At 42.6% G+C, this 24,799-nt stretch overlaps 2 protein-coding genes across 2 annotated transcripts in view; both read right to left on the bottom strand.

The window, feature by feature from the left end:
- cwc25 (CWC25 spliceosome associated protein homolog) lies at window positions 1-20,703 on the bottom strand. Its single transcript, XM_052038622.1, has 10 exons — window positions 20,490-20,703; window positions 17,501-17,673; window positions 14,215-14,451; window positions 13,148-13,217; window positions 12,513-12,622; window positions 10,692-10,761; window positions 8,969-9,189; window positions 8,051-8,137; window positions 6,098-6,259; window positions 1-2,253 (listed from the first exon to the last, which is right to left on the bottom strand). The coding sequence occupies exons 1-10, from the start codon at window positions 20,505-20,507 to the stop codon at window positions 2,139-2,141; spliced, it is 1,263 nt and encodes a 420-aa protein (XP_051894582.1). The 5' UTR covers window positions 20,508-20,703; the 3' UTR covers window positions 1-2,138.
- LOC127582805 (uncharacterized protein C17orf98-like) overlaps window positions 20,527-24,799 on the bottom strand; it is a 15,640-nt gene continuing 11,367 nt past the window's right edge. The window contains exon 4 of the mRNA XM_052038371.1: window positions 20,527-20,700. Within this exon, the coding sequence (XP_051894331.1) occupies window positions 20,527-20,700 (174 nt within the window). The remainder of the gene's footprint in view (window positions 20,701-24,799) is intronic.

Genomic DNA, 24,799 nt, shown 5'->3' on the forward strand with positions numbered 1-24,799 from the left:
CAAATTCAAAAGGGTTTTATGGTTTGAAATATACAAAATGATGACATTAGTCATTTTGCCATTAAATTTCACAAGTATTTAAACACTCGGTTTTATACATTTGCTTTGATAAAAAGTATCAAATGAATTACGTGGTTATTTACAGACTAATTTGTGCAAACAGATCTAAGGTGTTATACCTGACTGTCAAGATACCTTTCTGGCAACCAAATACAATTGATAATTATTTACACTACATACAAGTTGGTGAAATAGAATCCCATAACAATGTTCCATAAAATTCAATGTTCTGCACCTCCCTGCTGATTAGTTGGTGAACATTTGTCATTTAGTGTAGCAGTCAATCAGAAAACTAATGCTGCTGAACTCAGCTGTTACGTTGCACTGAAGTCGTTGGTCTCAGGCAGGGCAATCGAACAAGTGAATCAATCTAACCCAACAGTGCTGGGCTACTGAAGAGGTGGGGAGAAGTGAATCTGCTTTCTACTGTTATATTAATTTCTGCTGGATTGTGTTTGTGTTTATACATCAGGCAATGGCAGTATCAAGTTCAGGCTAAATAGCCAGCTGAAAATAGCTGCTTGAAAATAATATTTGTGCCGGCAGAAAGAAATACAGACAGTGGTATTTCTACAAGTAGAATAAAAAACCGGTTCTGCCCATCTACACGTCCCTAATTTCACTACCACCAGTGATAATTGACAAATATCAAGTTAGACTCTTGTAGCGAGAGCGAGAGCGAGAGAGGCGTGCATACAGTTTTACACACAAATGCTCAAACTCAGCAGGGAGATGTGGGTGATGAGAATTCCAGGAAATAATAAAAATCTTTCCAAGAAATATAAAGGAGGGGAAATCTCCTCCTGGCTCAGAAATGACCCATAATGGGGAAAAAGCAAGAGAATGTAAAAGGAGTCACAAAACTGATATACATCTGTATCCATCTATACATCATTGATCACTCTGCACAGGGTGCATAATTCCAGTCCTTCCTATTTTCAAGATGCCTTTAACACTTCAATGCTGACATTTCCCACTTAACTTTGTGGGGCTAACAGTCACATTGTAGTTACAGGCTTTGGTCAGCCACGTGGAGACAGATTCAGAGACCATGTGCCTACTTCCATCATTACCCATTTGTGTAACACTACTGGAACCCACTGGCCTATATCTAAACAACTGAAAAGCAGAAAACTGCAGATTCTAGAAATCAAATAAACAGCAAGTGCTCCAAATAGAGCTGTGAAGAGGGAACCTCTACCTCAGATCTTCAGAAAGGTCAAAGTTTGTCTCTCTCCACAGATGCTGCCTGACCTGAGTATTACCAGTATTTTCTTTTCATGCTGTATATAATAAACATGTCTAGAATCTCTCTGTCGCGCTTGTATTTTAAAGACCGAGATTCACCAATAGATCCGAACGGCACAGTGGCGCAGCTAGTAGAGCCACTGCCTCAAGGCTCCAGCGACCTAGGTTGAATCCTGCCTTCTGGTGCCAGCCGTGTGGAATTTGCACAGTCTTCCTGTAGCTGTGTGGGTTTCCCTGGGTGCTCTGTTTTCCTTCCACACCCAAAGGTGGTAGTCAATTGGGCGATGTTAAAAATTGGCCCAGTGTACATGGGTGGTAAAATCGATGGGAATGTGGGGAGAATAGGTTACAGGGAAAATTAGTTGAAAACGGAATTGCTCTTAGAGCTTGATGGGCCAAATGCTCTCCTTTCACATCATGTGGAAATATAACTGCCTAAGGTTTACCTGTGATTGCCTTAATGAGACAAGCACATATTAATAACTAAACATTGATACTCTGTCCCTTACCCTGGACAAACCAGATATAACGGGCAGCAGTGAGGGATATCACTGTGGCATGGAACACATCTGCTAATTCCATTGGCTTGTTTCCCTTTCTGTACTGACACCCTTGGACTAGCATCTTTGGTTGTACTTGGCTGCTGATGGGGAAATGGAGAGGGCTCAGAATCAATTAGCATTTGGAATCATGTTTCCCTGAGTAATATTGGCTTCTAGGTCCTGACTACTTTTTTTATTCCACGAAGGGCAAATCTGGCAGCTGCTGTATATTTGGGGTACACTGTCTTCTGACAGGATCTCTGCTCTTGTTCATCTTTACAGCCTGATTCACTTCCTCATGAAGTTCTTCTCCAAGGCTGCAGGTGTCCGCTGGATGGAATGAATATTGCGTTTCACACGGTCTTCTAACGAAGATGTGGCAGTGCTTTGTAGTTTCATTTTGCTGAAAGAAACGAATGAAGGTAAAAAATTGTCAGTCTAAATCCTTAAATACTTTTAAGCAGAAAACAAGAAATTTTAATAAAAGTCTTTTCCTTCAGCCATGCATAGCATAGAAGACTCGCAAATTTCAACAGATGAACGGTGGAGAGCATTCTGACTGGTTGCATCACCGCCTGGTATGGAGGCTCCAATGTACAGGATCACAGAGGCTCCAGAGAGTTATAGACTCAGCCAGCTCCATCACAGGCACAACCCTCCCCACCATCGAGGACACCTTCAAGAAGCAGTGCATCAAGAAGGCAGCGTCCATCATTAAGGACCCTCACCATCCAGGACATGCCCTCTTCTCATTACTACTGTCAGGGAGGAGGTACAGGAGCCTGAAGACCCACACTCAGTGATTCAGGATCAGCTTCTTCCCCTCCGCCATCAGATTTCTGAACGGTCCATGAACACTACCTTATTGTTCCTTTTTTTTTTGCACTATTTATTTTGTAATTTTTAGTTTGTCTTTGCACTGTACTGCTGCCACAAAACAACAAATTTCACGTTATGCAAGACAGTGATAACAAACCTAATTCTGACAATGATCAACATACCCTTGTCTCACCGAAGGAACAATATTACCTAAATGGCGCAGTTTGCAGTGGTGTGTAGGAACAGACATTGAGAAAGTAGAAGGGCATGTTGAGAGAAGTAAAGCACTTGGGGTCCTGGGATTCATAAACAGAGGCAGGGAAGTTATGCTAAATTTGTTCAACACACTGGTTAGGCCACTACTAGGTCAAATTCTGGTCACCACATTTGAAGCTTATGAAGGTTGCAGTGAGAGTCGTAGTCATAGAGTAATATAACATGGAAACAGGCCCTTTGGCCCAACTTGTCCATGCTGACCAAGGTGCCCATCAAGCTCGTCCCATTTGCCCGTGTTTGCCCCAGATCACTCTAAACCCTTCCTATTCATGCACTTGTCCAAATGTCTTTCAAATGTTGTTATTGTACCTGCTTCAATTACTTCCTCTGGCAGCCGTTCCATATACTCACCACCACTTATGTGAAGAAGTTGCTCTTCAGGTCCCTTTTAAATCTTTCACCTCTCACCTTAAATCTATGCCCTCTGGTTTCACCTTCACTGGGAAAAAGTGTTCACCCTATCTATACCCCTCATGATCTTATACACGTCTACAAGGTCACCCCTCAATCTCCTATGTTCCAAGGAATAAAGTCATAGCTTGCCCAACTTCTCCCTGTAACTCAGACCCTTGAGTCCTGGCAGCAGCTGGCAGAGTGCAGAAAGGATTTACTCAAATGGCTCCAGGGATGAATGCTTTCAAATACAAGGTTAGACAGGAGAAGCTGGAGTTGTTCAAAGAAGGTTGAGAGGAGATTTGATAGAGGAGTACAAGATGACTGTAGTGGTGGTGAAAACAAAACCAGAGCCTTCAATGGGGCTAAGCTAGAGAGGGTGCAGAAAAGGTTCACAAGGATGTTGCCAGGATCGGAGGGTTTGAGTTATCAGGAGAGATTGGATCGGCTTGGTCTGTTTTCCCCAGAGCAAAGGAGGCTGAAAGGTGACACGGTTGAGGTATATAAAGTTGTGAGAGGCATGGATAGGGTAGAGAGCCAGTGTCTGTTTCCCATGTTAGGGATAAGTAAAACTAGAGGGCATAGGTTTAAGGTGAGAGGGAGGGGATTTAAAGGGGATCTGTGAGGTAAATTTTTTCACATTAAAAGTAGTTGGTCCACTACATTAATGCTGACCATTGTGCCTAAATATACTCATCCCACTTGCCTATATTAATTCCATATCCTTCTATGCCCTGTTCATTCAAGCACCTGTCCAGATGCCTCTTTAATGTTACTGTTCCTGCCTCCACCACCTCCTCTGGCAGCTCATCCCAGATAACGTGCTTTTTGTGTAAAAATTTACCTTTTAGATCTTCTCCCTCTCACCGTAAACCCACGCCTTCTAGTTTTAGACACCCATACCATGGGAAACTGGTTATCTAACCCATCTATGCCTCTCATAATTTTATATACCTCAATCAATCATGTCATCTTTCAGCCTCCTTTGCTCCAGGGAAAAAAGATCCAGCCTATCCAATGTCTCCTGATAACTCAAGCCCTCCAATCCCAGCAACATCCTTGTGAACCTTTTCTGCACCCTCTCTAGCTTAACCCCATCCTTCTTCCTATAGTGTGTTGACCAGAACTGCACACAATACTCCAAGGGCGACATAATTTGAGAGAGAATAATCAAGACGACAATAGGGTATGGGGAAGAACAGGAGGAAGGACTGATGGGATCTCTCTTCTAGAAGCACATGAGCCAAGTGGACTCCTCCTGTGCTGTAATTATCTCACGGGTCCTAAAGATTAATTCCATTAAGATGCTGTCGAACCTGTTGAGCATTGTTGGACAAGTGACAGGTGATGATGACTCAGCATACAGGAGCGAGGTAGGACACCTGGTTGAGTGGTGCTGCAACAATAACCATAGATGGAATCACAAGGAAGGCGCATCTTTACTTTCTTAGCAGGTTAAGGAGGTTCAGCTTGTCACCAAACACCCTCACAAACTTCTACTGATGTACTGTTGAAGTACCCAGATTGGGTGCATCATGGTCTGGTATGGCAATCTGAATGCGCAGGAACGCAAGCTGCTGCAAAGAATAGTGGGCTCAGCCCAATACATCAGAGGCACATCCCTCCCCACCATCCGAAGTATCTACATGAGCTGCCTCAAGAAGGAAACATCTATCAAAGATCCCCACCACGCGGGCCATGCCATCGTCTCGCAGCTACCATCAGGCAAGGGGTACAGAAGCCTGAGGTTGCACACTGCCAGGTTCAAGAACAGCTACTTCCCTTCAACCATTCGGTTTTTGAACCAACCTGCACAATCCTAATTACTACCCCAGTATAACAACTCTATGACCACTTTGCACTACAATGTACTTTTTTTTTGTTCTAATTGTGTTCTTTCTTGCACAGCTTTGTATAATATGTTTACTTTATGCTTTTCTTGTGGATGCTATGTGCCTGTTATGCTGCTGCAAATAAGTTTTTTTCATTGCACCTGTGCATTCAACAATAAATTCAAGTTTGGTTTCAGTTTTTTCCTGCTTCCTTCCTTGGTTGCTCTGTACTAGCCCCTGCTGGAGAGTATGCAGATTGGAATTGGTCTTGGCAGGCTCTTTAATTGTGCTACGATTAAATAGCCTACCAAGATCCTTTGTCTGGAGACACAAGACTGCAGATGCTGGAATCCGGAGCAAGAAACAATCTACTGGAGGAACTCAGCAGGTTGAGCAGCATCTGTGGGGAAAGGAAATATTGACGTTTTAGTTCAAAACTCTGCATCAGGACGGAGTGGAGTGGCTACTTTCCTCTCCACTCTCAGTCCTGATGTAGAGTTTTGACTCGAAACGTTGACAATTCCTTCCACACCACCCCCCCCCCCCCCCCCCCCACCCCCAGATACTGCTTGACCTGCTGTTCCTCCAGCAGATTGTCTGTTGCTGAAGATTCTTCGTCTGCTGTGTGAAGCATGACCTGGCCCAGAGAACAGTTATCACTGAAGGAAGTTAATTTTAACATTACTCCAAAAGGCAAGGGAAAAATCTGCAAATAGAACTGAGGTCAGGATCGGATTGACCATGATTTTACTGGATGGTGATGCAGAGGGATGTGGCCTCCTCCTCCTCCTTCCTTTTTCTTATGAAAAAATATCACAAGCATTATCAAAAGCAATTACAACTACATCAATAGTGCAAAGTAAAAGTCTTGCTAAAATCACAAGTGTAACTTAGGCAGATTGTAATACTGAAACACACAATACTTACTGGAGGAATTTTGCTTCCCCAGTATCCTTTCTCTCGAGTTCTTGCTCCATTTCTTCTTCCTCTTTGTACCTCTTGATGTTACACTGGCGAGCTTTATCCCTCCACTTTGCATTCTCCATCATCTCTAAACGTTTGCGTTCTAGCTCCTCTGCAGAAAGTTTCCTGTAAAAATCCAGATACATTCATGGAACTGGCGTTTCACTGTACGCAGGGGTGTTGCTGCCCATTGTTAATGGCTGCACACAAGGGCCATTTGTCCCTATGGCCTGCAGCAAGTAAAGATAACAACAGTTCAACCTTACTCCAACCAGACTCTCCATATCTTCTTATTCTATTCTGGATTCCCACAGCACACACCTTGGTAAGGAACACTAAGCACCCTTTACAACCTTGGTAAAACCTGAAACAGTGCTATTCTCTCTCTAGCCAGTACAGTTACGATGGGTTGAATAGTTGTGCTGTCCTGTAGCGTTCAGTGATACCAACCCTCAATGTCTCAATAACAGATATCAATCCAGATCTCCCAATATCAGCAAATAAAGTTGTGTTGAGAACATGCTAGTTTTTCTTGCAATAAGACATTACCAGGTGTATTTTAACACCCAAAATTACCAAGACACAAAATGGTAAGCTGCGAAGCAGACTGCCATGATAATTTTTCCATCAACCTGATGAAAATGCAGACTAGGTCTATACTCTCTAGAGTTTAGAAGAATAAGAAGTGACATCTTCAAAGCATGCAAAATTAATTTCAAGGATTTGACAGGGGAGATAGAGTTGATGTTTCCCCTAGCTAGCATGACTAGAACCACTGACCAGAGTCTCAAAATAAGGGTCTGCTATTCAGGACCAGAGGGGAAAAGAAACTTCGTCACTCGGAGGTGGTGATACTTTGGAATTATCCATCCCAGAAGGCTGTGGAAGTTCAGCTGCTGAGTATATTCAAGTCAGGGTTTGATAGCTTATTAGGTATTAAAGCAAGGGATATGGGGTTAACACAGGAAAGCAATGCTAAGGGAAAATACTGGCCATGGTCTTACTGAGCAGGAACAAGGTGCAGAATGGTTTCCTCCTGTTTCTCATGTTCAGATGTTGACTGACCCAATACTTCATTTTCTCACCTTTCTCACCCATTTCCCTGCATCTTGCTTTCGAAAAACATGACGTTACACTATCGGAGATAAGTTCAGATTCCCCATGGGATATTAGATACATGACAGACAGCCCGACTCCTTGGCACAGAATACAGGAAATGTTGCACTGTCTGAAGTGCTATGCATTAGATGAGATGTGGAACTAAGACTGACAAACTGCATTTGCTTTAAATGAACAGCTAATTAATAGATCTTCAATCCCAGATGGACAGGAATGCTTGGACTGGCATTCAACTGTTAGAGAATGGGGCTGTGTTCCTGCAAAGATATCTATATAAACCTTGCCATCCGCAGATAGACAGTTTTATCACTTTCTACAACTTATAAGTTCCTTACCTTTGGTAAACTCTTAAGTTAAAATATTTATTTTTCTCATCAGAAAAACAAAAACCTTTTCTCATTTTGTGTGGCATTTCATTTTCTAGCAAGGTGTGAGTTGTATGTTTCTCAGAAGGATACTGTTCACCCAAAAAAAATTGCTGGTTGGAGAATATTTGAGGGAAAATATGCATCCAACAAAATAAAACTAAAAATAAAACCAAAACTCATGATTTCTGCACTTGCTTTAGGGTTTGTGATAATGTACCAATTACACTTGCTGCTGCCTTAGTCGGGTTTTTGCTGTTAATCAATATTTTTTTTCTATTTTCCCTTTTACTTTGACACATGCTAGCAAGATCAATAAAATGTCAAGCAATCATTTCTTTTGGCTTTATTTTCTGTATTAATGAAACTGAGAAATTGTTTAAAACATTTACATCCCTCCTACCCGTTTCTATGGAGCTACAGAATTAAATACCTTGACTGATTGGAATGAGGTCTCCTCTGGTACCCTTCTCTCCTTGGGGACGATTTCTGTGCATGAATATTTCCAGTGTCAGAGTACCTTCAAAAAACAAATTCTCATTAGAACTGATCTTTTTACAGCTATTCCAATGACTAATTTCCTGAGAAGTCATTAGTCACACAGACAGTTGTGGCTCAGTGTGTAGTGCTCTTCTCCAAGTCAGACTGTCAAGGGTTGAAGCCCCATTCCAGGAAATTGAACACAAAAATCCAGGCTGATGATCCAGTGCAGGGCTGAGGGAGTGCTACACTGTCAGAAATGCTGTCTTTTAGATGAAATATTAAATCAGGCAGGTACAAAAGACCCAATGGCACCAAGAAATGCTGGGAGCTATCCCTGGCCAAAATGTCTCTTCGCAACCAAAACCCAAAGGCATGATTATCTGGTAATTACCACACTGCCATTTCTGAAACTTTGGCATGTGTAAGTAGATTGCCTTGTTACAACAGTGACCACATCTCGAAAATACTTTATTGGGTGTACCTCGGCATGCCATGGGAGATACTGAGGTTGTGAAAGGTGCTATGTAAATGCAGGTCTTTAGAAATAGAAACCACCAACACCAGCTTGAATTCCCAATCTGTGTTGAGCAGTAGCACGAGTGTGATTGGTCTCAGCAGGAAGCCAAGAGCTGCCCACCAGCCAGTGCAGATGACTGTGAAGATGTGGGGTAAGGCAAGCACAGCTTCAGACTTTGATTTACACAGCTGTGTAGTCCAGCAGTGGTCACCATCAAGCCTCACATTTGGGAGGACAGCAGGTGAAGAAAGCCGGCCACTGAACTGCATTCCAGCAGGTCAGTAGCTGCAGGAGAGGAAGAACAAGAGCGAAAAATTCTTTCAAAGTGGGCGAAATAAAGGTCGTACTCACTGCGAATGCACTTTTGAGTATCTCGGAGGTGATCGAGACGATGATCTGGATCTCCTCCCCCGTGAATCTTCATGTCTGTTGCGTCTGTGAGACTGTTGCGTTGTTGATTGGGTGTGGCTCCCTGACCGGGACCGGGACCTGGCCCTGCTTTTATGAGATGTTTGACCTTGGTCGGAGGATGGGGAAGTGGGTCGCTGTTTAATCCTGTGAGAATCTTTCACCTGGATAGCACAAGGGAACAGGATTAGAGAAGGGCGGAAGGGAACATCCTCTTGTTTAAACCACAAAACACGCAAACACAAAACAGCAGGTTCCTATGACTGAGAAATGATAAAGAATGTTGCTTTGTAATTGCTTTGTTAGAACCTCTCCTGTGAAACTTGCTGAGCAAATTATAACTGATAGTAGGGGAAGTTTACTTTGCTTAAAATTATGAAGGGTTAAGATAAAGTAACTGGAGATGAAGTGCCACAATGGCCAAACGGTTGATATTCAGGGAGCAGAGAATTAAAGCAGTTGTAGAACTTTTTTGTTCTACAAAAAATTTGTGTAATGAGTGGCTTGTGTTTTGAACTTACTGTCTAATCCAACAGTAATTACACATCTGATAATTGGTTTGAAAACAGAATTGGATAAATACTTGGAGAAAACTGCCAGACTGTGAGGTACCTATGGTTAGCGTGAACATGGAGGACCTGTTTCTGTGCTGTATGAAGGAGCTGGACAGCATGATTAATAGGATTGCTCTTTGAAAGACACAATGTAACTGAATTTCCTTTTTTGCGCTGTAGCATTTCATTGTTTTCTTTATTCTGAATAGAAGGCTAAGTGGTGACCTAATAGAAGCCTTTAAAATTATGAAGGATTTCACTAGAATGGATGCAAAGAGAATGGTTTCACTTGAGGGGTAGAGGTAATTACTATGAGACAGTCACATAGAACTCAAAGAATTCAGAAGGAACTTCTTCATGCAACACTGAGAACATGGGACTCACTACCACACGAAATGTTTGAAACAAAGTACATTGATGCACTGGACAAACATACAAGGGAGGAAGGAATAGAGTGTTACACCAACAGATTTAGATGAGGAAAAATGGTTAGCGGGTTGAGTAGAGCATAAATGCTGGCATGACTTGTTAGGCCGAATGGCCAGTTTCTAGACTGTCTCGTCCACGACTAACATTAATAATCACTGAAACGCTTCAATCATGATTCCAAGGTTACAAATATTATTTATACAGCTATGCAGTTATCTAGGGAAAAATTAAAGTGGTAGGTGGAACAACAAAAGTAAACTGAAAAATATGATTGCAGCACAATTAATTGCTTTTCTATGCTGATTAATTATTTTAGACAATTGAACTGTTTAAATTGAACTGGTTGTATTTGAGCTGATAGAAAAGTATGATACTATATATTCTCTCTGCAATTGACGTTTAATATGCCAACCAACTCAACTACTGTGTGTCATTAAAAAGCTTTAGTTACAAACAAAAGTGCATTTAGAGTCAAGAGTGATCACTACAATTTTAGTGATGGATCCATTCTCAAAGTGGACATGATTAGTAGCTTCACCTGGTAAGCCGGAATAATATAGAGATGACAAACTATTTACAATGAGAGGCTTGGAAGTTTTTCCGTTATTAATTATCTGGATTCCTGACACACTTGACAGAAAGTCTAATCATTTTAGAAACAGCAAAGATTCATGAAGACAGACCTTTAAACCATACCCAGGGATTTTCTTCTGGACCAATGTGGATGAAGGACTTGTACTCCTTCCACGTTTTCTGTAATAGTTTTTAAAAAAATGTTTATTCTGTTTCAGAGTAAAGAAATGCAATCTCATTGTTCAGTGCAAATGTGCCAAAATTCAAGTCTTCCAATAAAATGGAGTGTTTTTTTTAACTTCCCTTCAAGTATCTTCATAAGATACAAGATATCTTTATTAGTCACATGTACATCGAAACACACAGTGAAATACATTTTTTGCATAGAGTGTTCTGGGGGGCAACCCGCAAGTGTCGCCACGCTTCCGGCGCCAACATACCATGCCCACAACTTCCTAACCTGTATGTCTTTGGAATGTGGGAGGAAACCGGAGCACCCGGAGGAAACCCACGCTCATCCAGGTCATTATATACCTTTCATTGGCATGGATACAAACACAGCATGCAGCAATGTGCATGTCGATGCTACAACTGGGTTGGCAGTGAAACCTCTCACACTTGATCATTCAGCCCACATTGACAGGGTCATAATTATTGACCTAACTGTGCAAATAACAAACTTGAGAGCTACAACAACAAAAAAAAAATCCATCTCTTCTTCATCCCTAATTTTCCCCCTCCCTCTCCTGAAGATTCAGATTTTTAAAAAAATCAGGTGAATTGATCTTGAAATCCTCACCAGGCTTCTAATCTAGTATCTTTTTTACATATTTGAAAATGGGACATTTTGACAATTACAGCATTTCAACCAACATATTCTCCTCGATATTGTTTCAACATACGTCATGGGATAGCAATCAAGGACAAGGTTTCTAATTTATTTTTCTTAACCCTGACTTGTGATGCCAATAAAGAAAACTTGGAGGTGCCAAAAAAGTATTGCTAGTGAAATACTTATGAAATGTAGACACTGTTGTAACGTCGGAAATATGGCAGGCGATTTTCACCCACCAAACTCCACGAAACAGCATTGCAATAATTTATAGGTAATCTATATTCTTTCATTAATCATGCTGATTTAAGGATATTGAGCATAATATACAACAGAACTACCCTGCTCTTCCTAGATACCTTGCCATGAGATCTTTTACACCCACCAGAGAGAGCAGATATATCATCGTAAAGGTGGTACCTATTACAGTGAAGATTTCCCCCGAGTATCGTAGTGGAGTAACACCCAAGAGTTTTGTATTTCAAGTGAAACTTGAACCAGAGACCCTCTGACTCACAGGAGATGGTACTCCCAACGGAGCTATGGCTGACACTAGTGAGTCACTAAGACCCTGTGATTACTATAATGAAGGACAAGATAGTACAACTTGGTTTGAGGTCAACGTACAAGAATCTTATAATGATACACCATGTCCTACTAAACTTGTACCAATTCTTGCGCAAAGCAATCCAGTTAGTCACATTTCTTCACTCTTACCCACATCACTACAACCTTTCATGCTTTAAATATTTATCTCTTAAAGCAATCGAATATCTTTAAACAGTCCTTCCTCATTCTTACCAGTCATTGAATTCATTTCTCCTTGTCATACAAGAACTAATCTATGTCCTCTGATTACTGATCTTTCTACCGCTGGGAATGATCTCTCTTCATTTATGCTATTGTGATTTTAAGCACTTCTTTCAAAACTCCCTTCCTTTGAGGCTTAACCATCTTTTCTGGTCTATAAATGCAACTCAATCCCTCGTCACTGAAACATTCTGTATAATGCAAAGCCTGAGTCTTTTTCAAAGTGTGGTGCCCAGGACTGGACACAGTTATCCAGCTGGTGCCGACCTTATTGGCTAATATACTGTACTTTGCTTTATGCTGCTCATTGTCACTGGAACTGGAGCGCCGATGCTTCTTGTGCTTCTTCTTCTTGTCCTTTTTCTTCTTCTTTTCTGTTTTATCCAGGTTCTTTTTTAGCTTTTGAAAGAAAAAGAGTCGCAAACTTATTTCTGTTTCTGCAATACAGAAAACTAAAGTATGCACTTGACCCTGCACCATCTGAAATAAAAGATTTACGTAGATACCTTTATTTAAGAGGTCAAATAAAGAAACTTTGAAATTTGTAATAAACTTTTACCACTCAGACAGCGTATTTTCAGCAAATTTTATTCACAACACGGCTGGCCATTACTTTAGTCTTTTGCCTTCTGCAAATTTAGCAGTTTAATTATGGATACTCAATGAAGTACTCAGTTCTGGTCTGGACTGGTGAAGGAATCAGGAATCATAATCTAGATCAATGGGGATTTGCTTGATGTCAAGACCAACAATATTAATCAACGTAATGGAAATTTGGGAGCCACCGCTGTTGCTTGTCTGGTCTCAGTAAACGGGGACCATTTTCAACCTCCGATTAAACGCCACAAAAGGCTAGCTGCACGTTTTAGGATACAGGAGATACAAGGATCAACAGGGGCTCAAGAGACTTGAAGACCAACTCACCATTTCTCTGATCATCTTCATCTTCATGGGATTAGTTAAAGTCTCTCTCTTTTTCTCTTCCTCACGCTTCCTGAAAACACCAATTTAAAAACAAAAATCAATACCATGAGCATCTTCTGTTAAAGTCAAAATAAGAAGGATTAGGTACTTCAATAATCAAACTGGGAGCAACAGACTTCCTCTGACCTTTCATTCACCCAGCATTTTGAGACCAATAGGGGAACAACAACCTCCTCCTCCTCTACCCATAAGATCGCTCCCTTTAAACTATGGTATTCCTTCCAATTCCCTTCCCAATGAGGAGATGGTTAACATCTGCTAAGGGAGCTCAAGGATTCAGAAGAGGCATGAAGGTGTACCCTGCTCACATGTTGTAGAATGTTATAAACCAATGACCTCTTTTACTACAGCCCTCTGGAAGGCAACCGGCCTAGCAACTTCTTAATGAAAGATCCCAGTCAGTCCCTGCAAGCAGGATTTATGAACGACAATTTTAAAAGCATCCTGCTTTTAAAATCCCTCCATGGCAACACCCCTCACTATCACCCTATAAATAATTTACTCTAGACTTACGATAGTCAGTGCTCTTCCAATATTGGTATCCCCAATATTCATTACGCCAGCATAGTAGGGTGCAATTGCGCCTGTTGTTGTCTAGCTCTTAAAGCCTGGAATTCCCTCCAAAACCTCCCTGATTGCTTTATCTTTCTCTATAAAGATTCTCTTTGAAAACCAGCTTTCCATATCAATATTTTTCATCAACTGTCCTATGATGTTACTTTAACAGACACTTATCTTGTGAAGTGCCTTGCAATGCTATATTAATTTAAAGGTGTTATACAAATACAAGTTGACATCACAGTGGGCATAACAATAGATATCCCCAAGCTATGAGAGAAAACAGAACCACAAATGATAAAATGATCAGTAGATAATAAACAACTAACAACACAGCCCAAGCAGAAATATCCCAAAATCTTCAGATATTGTCAGGCTCCATCCCTCTCCCAGTAAGCTAACTTTGTATATTTGAATTTTAGTTCCTGGAAGTCGTATAGTTTTCCCACCTGATTGTAAACAGTGGATCCTCCCGGATTTTGGAAGCCATATCCAAGGCAGAGTTAGCCCCTGTTGCAGAGAAAATGGAGCCAGGCAGCAGCCCAGTGTCTGAAGAAGGGCCAGATTCCTCGTCCACCATCTTGTCAGTAGCATACTTGTCGATGGGTCTACCCAGCAAGTATTCCTCCTTGTTCACCATTGCACAGGGGCCTTGATACATCCAATCTAAACGATCTGACTTCTTTCTGCAGGCAAAAGACCAACCTTACATTATAATTTTACACTAAGACCTCTAGGAGCTTGTATACAGAGGTCTCACTGTATTAATTCAGTGTATGAGCATGCTGCCTGTCCAGTTTTACGTCATGTAAGAACATCAAAAACAACAGAATCTTGCACCATTAAACAATAAAGGAACATACTCAATATACCGTACACAGATATAAGCAATACTGAAACAGTCATCAAATTAGGCCCTCATTCAGTGTCTTTTCTCATAACCCAGCAAATTTTACTGAGTATTTATCAAATACCCCTTCAAATTTACTACTGAATCCGTTTCCACCACCCATTCCTGAACTGCATTGCCAAATCTTTTGCCTTTGGAAGTAGTTTATTATTTACCTGTGTGATTATTTACTTCTCTATTAAATCTGACTTTAACCTTCCCTGCTCGAAGGAAAGCAAACTCGTTTCTCCAGATAACTGAAATTCTAAGTACCCATCTACCCTGCGATCTCTTGATATGCCTTTAAAAACATGGTTCCTATAACTGCTCATGATATTCCAAATGGTGCCTGACTGGTAATTCATGAAGGTCTGGCATCATTCCCTTGCAGAAGACCTCCAACATATTATTTTACTTAAGGTATCCAGCATCTAGAAGACTTTCCCCCTTTAACAGCAAAGATCTGAATGAGCCTTTTGTTTTTAAATTTTAGGCATCATGTCAGAAACCATACTCAAGGCAGGACACAAGATTTGCCAAAAGGCTAAATATTTTTCAATGTTTAGAATTGCAAATTGAATTCAATGTAGAGAAGAATGGTAATGTATTTTAAGAGGAATAATATGGTAAGGTAGTGAACCAAAAATGTCATTATATCGAAATGTCCAAATGACAAGAAAGACTTGGTGTTCATATACAGAAATCTTTTCAGAATGGCAGATCAAATTGATAAAGTAAAACAAAAAAATGTGGGGTTTAAAAATATAGGCAAAGAATATAAAAGCAGAGAGATCATGGTAAAATCACTGGTTAGTCCCTTGCTGAAATACTGAGGCCAAAACACGTCCAGAACATGTGAATTAAAGAAGCCACTCCGTTATTACATTTGTCACAGTAAGGAGATATATGGAATAAAAACGGAATAGTTTATCTTTAGACAAGTGAGCTCTATGGACCACTTTAAATTGAAGGAGAGAATGATGAGCACATAATGACGAAGTATTAACCAACTTGAAAATTTCATTCCAAGTTTCCTCCAAAATTGACATCTGCAAATCTTGTTCCCATGCGTTTTTTATTTTATCTAGTGGCACCTTACTCATTCCTAGTAATCTGCCATAAATATTAGATATTGAGTCATCCTGAAAGGGTTCCAAATTAAAAATTACATCTAATAAATTTTTATCAGGATTCAAAGGAAAAGAATGTAAATGAGATTGAAGAAACTCTCTAATTTGTAAATATATATAAAAAAAATGAGTTTTTGGTAAATTATACTTGGTAGACAATTGTTCAAACAAAGAAAGCTTTCTTCCAACAAACAGATCCTGCAATCAAGTAATACGTAATTTGTTCCACTCTTTTAAAAACTACATCAGTCATAGAAGATTTTAAAAAAATTAGAGAAAATGGTACTGGACAGAGAAAAACTCAATAAACCAAAATATTTTCTAAATTGTAACCAAATCCTCAAAGTGTGTTTAACTACTAAATTATCAGTTAGTTTATTTAATGATATAGGGAGTGAAGAACCAAGCAGAGAAATAATAGAACATTTTTTAACAGAGTTAGCTTCCGAAGAAACCCATACTGGATGAGCCTCTTGATTAATGTAATATAGCCAAACTGTAAGATTTCGTATATTGACTGCCAGCAGTAAAATCTAAAGTTAGGTAAAGCTAAACCTCCATTCTTTTTAAGCTTCTGAAGATGAACTTTATTCAGCCTAGGATGTTTACTATTACAAATGTAAGAAGGTATAATTGAATCAAGAGAGTCAAAGAAAGGAATAAAAACAGGTAAAGCCTGAAATAGATAGATGAATTTTACCCGAGGCCAAAACACCAAATGAAGTTTACCAGAACGTTACAGGGAGAGATTACTTCAGTAATGGGAGAAGGCTGAAAAGATTCTGGTTGTCTCGAGAAACTGGAGTCGTTCTTTTATGAGCAGGGAAGGTTAAACACAGATTTAATAGAGGCATTCAAGATCATACAGAGTATCTGAGAAACTACTGGAGAGTTGGGAAATCAGTTCTGGAAAGGGTGGGGAAGTAGATTCAACAGTAATTTTGAAAGTGAATTGAATAAATACAGAATTAGATGAACACAAAGTTATGAATTGGCCTGATAAAAGTTTTTAAGGTAATGAATTATTACCCTTCTGGCAAAATGGCCAATAATCATCCATTATAAATTTATAGAAGGTTTATTGATAATACAGCGTCATCCAATGAAGCACTGATGAAAGAGTGGAAGAAACAAAGAACAGCAATCTCTCCCCATAAAAGCCAAGCTAACTTACCCAGAAAAATACCATGGATGGAGTACAGCTGTTTATAAATATTGTGCTTAAAAAATCATTTATAACAATGCAGTCACCAAGCTTGATTGACAGAGGAAACACCCAATCACCCACAATCAAGTTGGCTACAGTGCTGACAACACTTGCAGCCTACATTTTAAAAATCATTGTCAAGAGATTTGGGGAGGTGGAAAGCGAATCGGTTTCATTCATCTATCAGGACCTGGAACAATCCATTTGAAAAGCTGGTGCAATCTAATCCTATAAATAACTTTATAAGACTGTAAATTAGCCATTTATGAATAAGGAACTTCCAGGGTTACAGACTGAAGGTGGAAATGAGCACTGCTATTCTTCTACAGGCTCAATGACTTTTGTGCTCTCTAGGACTGAGCTAGTGTTATCGTTGATCATGCACAACGTTTAATTATTTTAAACTCTAAATTCCAAGAGACACCATTGCTTCTCTTCTTGGTCACTTTGGGTCCTTTATTTTGCATTCAGGATCCAAATGTCAAATGGCGAGAAGACAAATGACTTACTTCATGGCTCCGCTATCCTCCGCGTAGCGCTGCATTTCTTCACGAGCTCGCTCCTCACGGAGCTCCCTCTGAAGCTCCTCAATCTTCTTCTTTTCCGCTTCATGTTTCTGCTCTGCTTTCCACACCCGTTCAACATTTTTCAAAGTTTGCGGGTGCCAGCTTTTCTTTAGATTCTGCAAGTGGCAGATGAAGGAGAATACACTTTGAATGACCTTTACATACCAAAAACAGGTCATACAATTTGGAAACAAAAGACTAAACAGGGTTAAAGCATACATTCTTCTGAAAAGAATTTTCACTTTATAACAAGAAGTTTGGGCAAGTATTTCCCATTTGTTTCACACATGCCACAGGATAATCTACCTTCTCTCCAAGGAAAGCGTCAATATCCAATACAGAGAAATGTCCATTACTCCGGTGTGGTCGGTGCTCCGGTTTCCTCCCACATTCCAAAGACGTACGGGTTAGGAAGTTGTGGGCATGCTATGTTGGCACTGGAAGCGTGGCTACACTTGCGGGCTGCCCCCAGAACACACTACGCAAAGATGTATTTCACTGTGTGTTTCGATGCATGTGACTAATAAAGAAAACTTGTCTTGATTGGCATCCTCACTGCCTACAGCAATACACACAGTGAGTGTCAAATAAGATTGGTGATCACTGACTCTATGGCTTTGTGTTAGTAGCTGGGGTAATGTTGTCCAGAAAACTAACGTTTCTAAAGATGTGGAGCAAAGGTAGTAAATGAGGTGGTGAAGTGACTCCAGGGGGTGAAAGGCCAACAGTTCCTATGCCCCCTTTTGTTGTCCATCTCAGCAGCTATACTGGGTGTTGATTTGAACATCAGCCCCCAGTATCAAGCAATTGTTACAAACAGGTGGTGGTCATTTGGCCCATCAAGTCCCTGCTGGGCTGTTGCAGAGCAATCCAGTCAGTAATAATGCGTTGAGCAACAAACGATCCGTAGGAGGAACTCAGCAGGTCGAGCAGCATCTGTGGGAGGAAAGAACTATCGACGATTTGGGTCGACAACCTGCATCAGGACCCGCTGAGTTCCTCCAGCAGATTGTTTGTTGCTCCATATTCCAGCATCTGCAGCCTCTTGATCTTCAGTAATTATGCCTTGCTTTATCCCTCCCCATAGACCTGTATTTTTTTTAATAACTATCATAGTACTTACTTCATTCCCTTCTAAAAGCCACAAATGTACCTGCACCACCAAAGTTTTGGGCAGTGAGTTCCAGATCATACCTACTTAATTTTTATCATGTCATGAAAATAATTTTTGTCACATCACTTGAATCTTTGCTAATCACTTTACACCTGCCCTCCCTTCTGTTTTCTTCTTTGATGGGAAGATTTAATTTACTGTACCTAAACCCATCAAAACTTTATACACCTTAATCAAATCTACTTTAAACTTCCACTGTTCCAAGAACAAGCCCAGATTTTCTAGTCTTAGTCTGCAGCAGAAATTTCTCACCCTGCACTCCCTTTAGGACCCACACCACCAGGTTCAAGAACAGCGACTTCCCTTCACCCATTCAGTTCTTGAACCAACTGACAAAACCCTAAACACTAGTTTAGCTACAACTATGACCACTTTGTGCTGAATTGAACTTTGTTTTCTGTTAATTTCTTGTATTAATTAACAAGATTTAATTTCTCGTAAAAAATTGTGTAAATTTATGTTTTTCTTGTGAATGCTGCTTATATGATGCTATGTGCCTGTGATGCCGCTGAAGTTTTTCATTGCACCTGTGCATCCATGTACTCCTGCATATGACAATAAACTCGACTTTGACCTTAACATCTTCCTAAATACAGTGACAGAACTGATTGCAATTCTTTTGTTATGACTTAGTTTGTGTTTTATAAAAGTTCATCATAACTTCCTTACTTGTGCTTTATATCTCCAACAATGCAAGACTGAAGTGGTAATCTAGATAATATGCTTGAAGAACAACCCCCTCCACCCTCCTCTACCTCCCCTCCTCCCTCCCCTACCCCCCACACCTCCCCCCTCCTCCCTCCCCTACCCCCCACACCTCCCCTCCTCCCCACTCCCTCCCCTACCCCCTCACACCTCCCCCCCACTCCCTCCCCTACCCCCCACACCTCCCCTCGTCTCCACTCCCTCCCCTCCTCCTCCCCCCTCTACCCTCCTCCTCCCCCCTCCCTCCTCTACCCTCCTCCTCCCCCCTCTCCTTCCGCTCCCTCCCCCTCCCCTCCTCCCCCCTCTCCCTCTCCCTCTCCCTCCCCTCCTCCCCCCTCTCCCTCTCCCTCTCCTCCTCCCCCCTCTCCCTCTCCCTCCCCCCTCTCCCTCTCCCTCCCCCTCTCCCTCTCCTCCTCCCCCCTCTCCCTCCCCTCCTCCCCCCTCTCCCTCCCCTCCTCCCCCCTCTCCTTCCGCTCCCTCCCCCTCCCCTCCTCCCCCTCCCCCCTCCTCCCTCCCCCTCCCCTCTCCTCCCCCTCCCCTCTCCTCCCTCTCCCCTCCTCCCTCCCCCTCCTCCCTCCCCCTCCCCCCCTTTCCTCCCTCCCCCTCCCCCCTCCCCCTCCCCCCCTTTCCTCCCTCCCCCTCCCCCCCTTTCCTCCCTCCCCCTCCCCCCCTTTCCTCCCTCCCCCTCCCCCCCTTTCCTCCCTCCCCCTCCCCCTCCTCCCTCCCCCTCCCTTTCCTCCCTCCCCCTCCCCTCCATTTCCTCCCTCCCCCTCCCCTCCATTTCCTCCCTCCCCCTCCCCCTCCCCCCCCCTCCATTTCCTCCCTCCCCCTCCCCCTCCCCCTCCCCCCCCCCTCCCCCCCCCCCCTCCCCCCTCCTCCTCCTCCTCCTCCTCCCCCAACCGCCTTCCGCATCCTCTCCCCTCCTCTGATATTTAACGGGCCGAGACGCCGCTCTGGGCCCCATCCTCCCGATATAATTCCCTAACATTCCGCGCACACCGTCCCTTGCCCCGGACAGATCTCCTCGCCCCCTCGCTCCTCTCAAACACTCACCAGATCCCCGCCGCCCATCACGGCCCAGGAACTCCCCTCACGCCCGGCGACAGGGGAACTCGGTGACCACGATCGCCGCTGCCGCTGCCGCTGCCCCCTTCGGCTGGAGGTCGCAGTAACTGCAGCTCATCGCCGCTGCTACTGCTGCCCCCTTCGGTTGGAGGTCGCCGCACGCTGCACCTGCACCTTGTTGCCTCTGCTGCCCTCTGTGCTAAAGGACCAGCAACAATATTCAATACTTAAGACAAGAAACTGCAGATGCTGGAAATCTGGAGCAACACACAAAGAAACCGGAGGAACTCAGCGGGTCAGGCAGCTGATGAAGGGTCCCGACCCGAAACTTCGACTGTCCATTTCCCTCCAGAGATGCTGCCTATCCACTGAGTTCCTCCAACAACGCACGCAAAATGCTGGAGGAACTCAGCAGGTCAGGCAGCATCTGTGGAGAGATATAAACAGTCCTGATGAAGGGTCTCAACCCAAAATGTCGACTGTTTATTTCCCTCCATAGATGCTGCCCGACCTGCTGAGTTCCTCCAGCTCTTTTGTCTGTTGCTCAATATTCAATACTTTCTGGCTTTTGAATCAATGCACTCAATGTTTGATAACCCAGTAATGCAATGACCCAATAGTATTTCACCAGGTATGATAATGCTGCTTCCTGCTCTTCACTAGAAGTTAAGACTTTGATCACCTTTGCTGTCAGTTTCCTTCCTGCTCTCACTTTCATGTGCTCCATCTCAAAGTCTTCTTGATTTCTCTTGTCTCCATCTCAAGCTAAAGCATGGTATTCCATCGAGCACCTTCTGCCTCACCTGCGGCAATGTCTGTGAGTCCCATGCTGGACCCCTCAGCCACCTCTGAACCCACAGGACTGGCATGGAAACAGGTGGTTGCCCTCAACCCCAAGGGGCTGCCTAAGAGGAAGAAGAAAGTGAAATGGGAACAGAAAGGGGCCATTCTGTCACTTGAACATGTTCTGCCAATCAAGTGATCATTGCTGATCTATACATTAATCCCAACCCATCTGGGTTGCTCCATATCTCTTCATAACTGAATTGAGCAAGATCTGTCTAATAATAATGTCAAATGGTAAAATACTTCCCAGATTAACGGATATAGAACATAGAAGAGTACAGCACAGAATAGGCCCACAATGTTGTGCCGACATAGCTAACCCCTCCTACCTACAGAATGCCCATGTCCCTCCATTCTTCTCTCATTCATGTGCCCATCCAAGCCCCTCTTAAAAGCCCCCAATGAATTTGCCTCCACCACCCTATCAGGCAACGCATTCCAGGCATCCACCACTCTGAGTAAAAAAATGTACCCCTCACGTCTGTTCTACCTACCCCCTCTCACCTTAAATGCATGCCCTCTGGTATTGGATCCCTCAATAATGGGAAAAAGATATTGCTTGTCCACCCTATCTATGCCCCTCATAATTTTATACACCTCCAACAGATCACCCCTCAGCCTCCGCTGCTCCAGAGAAAAGAGCCCAAGTTTGTCCAGCCTCTCCTGATAGCACATGCCCTCTAATCCAGGCAGCATCCTAGTAAACCTCCTCCGCACCTTCTCTAAAGCCTCGACATCCTTCCTATAGTGAGGTGACCAGAATTGCACGCAATACACTAAATTTGGCCTAACCAGAGTTCTACAGAGACACATCATAACTTCTTGACTCCTGTACTCAATACCTCGATTACTGAAAGCAAGCATTCCGTAAGCCTTCTTAACCACCCTGTCTACCTGTGTAGCCACTTTCAATGAGCCATGAACTTGCACCCCAAGGTCTCTCGGCTCTTCAACACTGTTAAGGGTCTTGCCCTTAAGAGTGTACTGCTTTTTGAGTGAGTTAGAAGGTGACTGACAGAATATCTGGTCAGAAGATGGCTGATCTTACAGAGACACTAGGGACTGCAAATGCAACAACATGCTGGAGGAACCTCCGATGCAGGGTTTCGACCCTAAACGTCAACAATTCCTTTCCTCCTACAGATGCTGCTCAACCTGCTGAGTTCCTCTAGCAGACTGTTTGTTGCTTACGGTGAACTACATCTAATACACAGCTCATTCAGTCTATACTTACTTTGCTCATTGTGGCCAAAAAGTTCTATTTTAACTTCATCAGTCCACAGGACTTGTTTCCAAAATGCATCAGGCTTGTTTGGATGTTCCTTTGCAAACTTCTGACGCTGAAAAGCTTGGAGAAAAAGGGGTGCAGAATTTCATGAAAAGAACACCTCTCCGACTGTTAAGCACGGGGGTGGATCAATCATGCTTTGGGCTTGTGTTGCAGCCAGTGGCACAGGGAACATTTCACTGGTAGAGGGAAGAATGAATTCAATTAAATACCAGCAAATTCTGGAAGCGAACATCACACCGTCTGTAAAAAAGCTGAAGATGAAAAGAGGATGGCTTCCATAACAGGATAACTATCCTAAACACACCTCAAAATCCACAATGGACTACCTCGAGAAGCAAAGCTGAAGGTTTTGCCATGGCCCTCACAGTCCCCCGACCTAAACATCATTGGATATCTGTGGCTAGACCTCAAAAGAGCAGTTCATGCAAGATGGCCCAAGAATCTCAAAGAACTAGAAGCCTTTTGCAAGGATGAATGGGCAAAAATCCCCCAAACAAGAATTGAAAGACTCTTAGCTGGCTACAGAAAGCTTTTACAAGCTGTGATACTTGCCAAAGGGGGTGTTACTAAGTACTGACCATGCAGGGTGCCCAAACTTTTGCTTCGGGCCCTTTTCCTTTTTTGTTATTTTGAAACTGTAGAAGATAGAAATAAAAAAGTAATCTTGCTTAAAATATTAAAGAAATGTGTCATCTTTAACTTTATGCCTTTTGGAAATCAGGTCATCTTTTACTCGCTTAGCTATTCACAGTAACAGAAATTTTGACCAGGGGTGCCCAAACTTTTGCATGCCACTGTAGGTGGCAGCACAGGTAGATAACATGGTGAAGAAGGCAGATGGGATACTGGTCAATGAGGGCAAGAGCAGGGCAGATATGCTCCAACTTTCTAAACCTCTGGTCAGGCCTCAGCTGAAGTATTGTGTGCAGTTCTGGTTACCACACTATAAGAAATATGTGACAGTGCTGGAGAAGTTTCATCAGGATGCTGCCCGGGATGGAACATTTTAGTTTCGAGGAGAGACTTGAGAGGCTGGGTCTGGTTTCTCTGGTGAGGAGGAGGTTTAGAGGGGATGTGACTGAGGTATATAAAATAATGATGGGTATAGATAGGGTGGACTGCAGGAATTTTTCCCCATATCAGAGACGAATAAAACTGATTTAGGTTAAGAGATTGTTTCCACTGGTAAATGGGACTAGAACTAGGAGACATTGCCTCAAGATACAGGGGAGTAGATTTAGGATGGAGATGAGGAGAAACTGCTTTTCCTCACAGAGTAGTGAATCTGTGGAATTATCTGCCCAGGGAAGCAGTAGAGGCTACCTCATCAAATATATTTAAGACACAGTTAGATAGATTTTTCCATAGTAGGGGAATTAAGGGTTCTGGGGAAAAGGCAGGTAGATGGATCTGAGTCCACGGCCAGATCAGCCATGATCCTATTGAATGGCACAGCAGGCTCGACGGGCCAGATGGCCGACTCCTGCTTCTATTTCTTATGTTCTTATGTTATTATTTACAGGGGATCTGAGGGGGACCTTTGACACCCAGAGAGTGGTGAGTCCCTGGAATGCACTGCTGGGGAGAATGGTGGAAGCAGAGTCATAAGAACATACATCACAGTTGATATATGGATCGATATGACAACCCATCTGCTCGCAATGAGATAACTGGCAGTTAATGCGGTTTACCAAGAGAACTCTCAAATAAAAAGCAGACTGGGATTCATTAATAATCACTGCATATGGCATGCTTGCCTTCATTGGTTGGGGCATTGAGTAAAAGAGTAAGGAATTAATATTGCAGCTATGTAAAAGTTTGGTTAGGCCGCACTTGAAGTATTGTGTGTAATTCTGGTCACCCCATTACAGGAAGGATGCGGAGGCTTTGGAGAGGGTGCAGAAGAGGTTCACCAGGATGCTGCCTGGATTAGAGAGTGTGAACTATAAAGGAAGGTTGGACAAACTTGGATTGTTTACCATGGAGTGCTGGAGGCTGAGGTTGATAGAGGTTTATAAAATTATGAGAGGTGTAGATAGGGTAGACAGAATCTTTTTCCCAAGGTAGGAATGTCAAGTACTAGAGGATGCATTTAAGGTGAGAGGGGGAAATTCTCAAGAGGATGTGCAGGCCAAGTCTTTTATACAAGAGGTGGGTGAGT

The sequence above is a fragment of the Pristis pectinata genome, chromosome 25 (genome assembly GCF_009764475.1).
Source record: "Pristis pectinata isolate sPriPec2 chromosome 25, sPriPec2.1.pri, whole genome shotgun sequence".
Lineage (NCBI taxonomy): Eukaryota > Metazoa > Chordata > Chondrichthyes > Rhinopristiformes > Pristidae > Pristis > Pristis pectinata.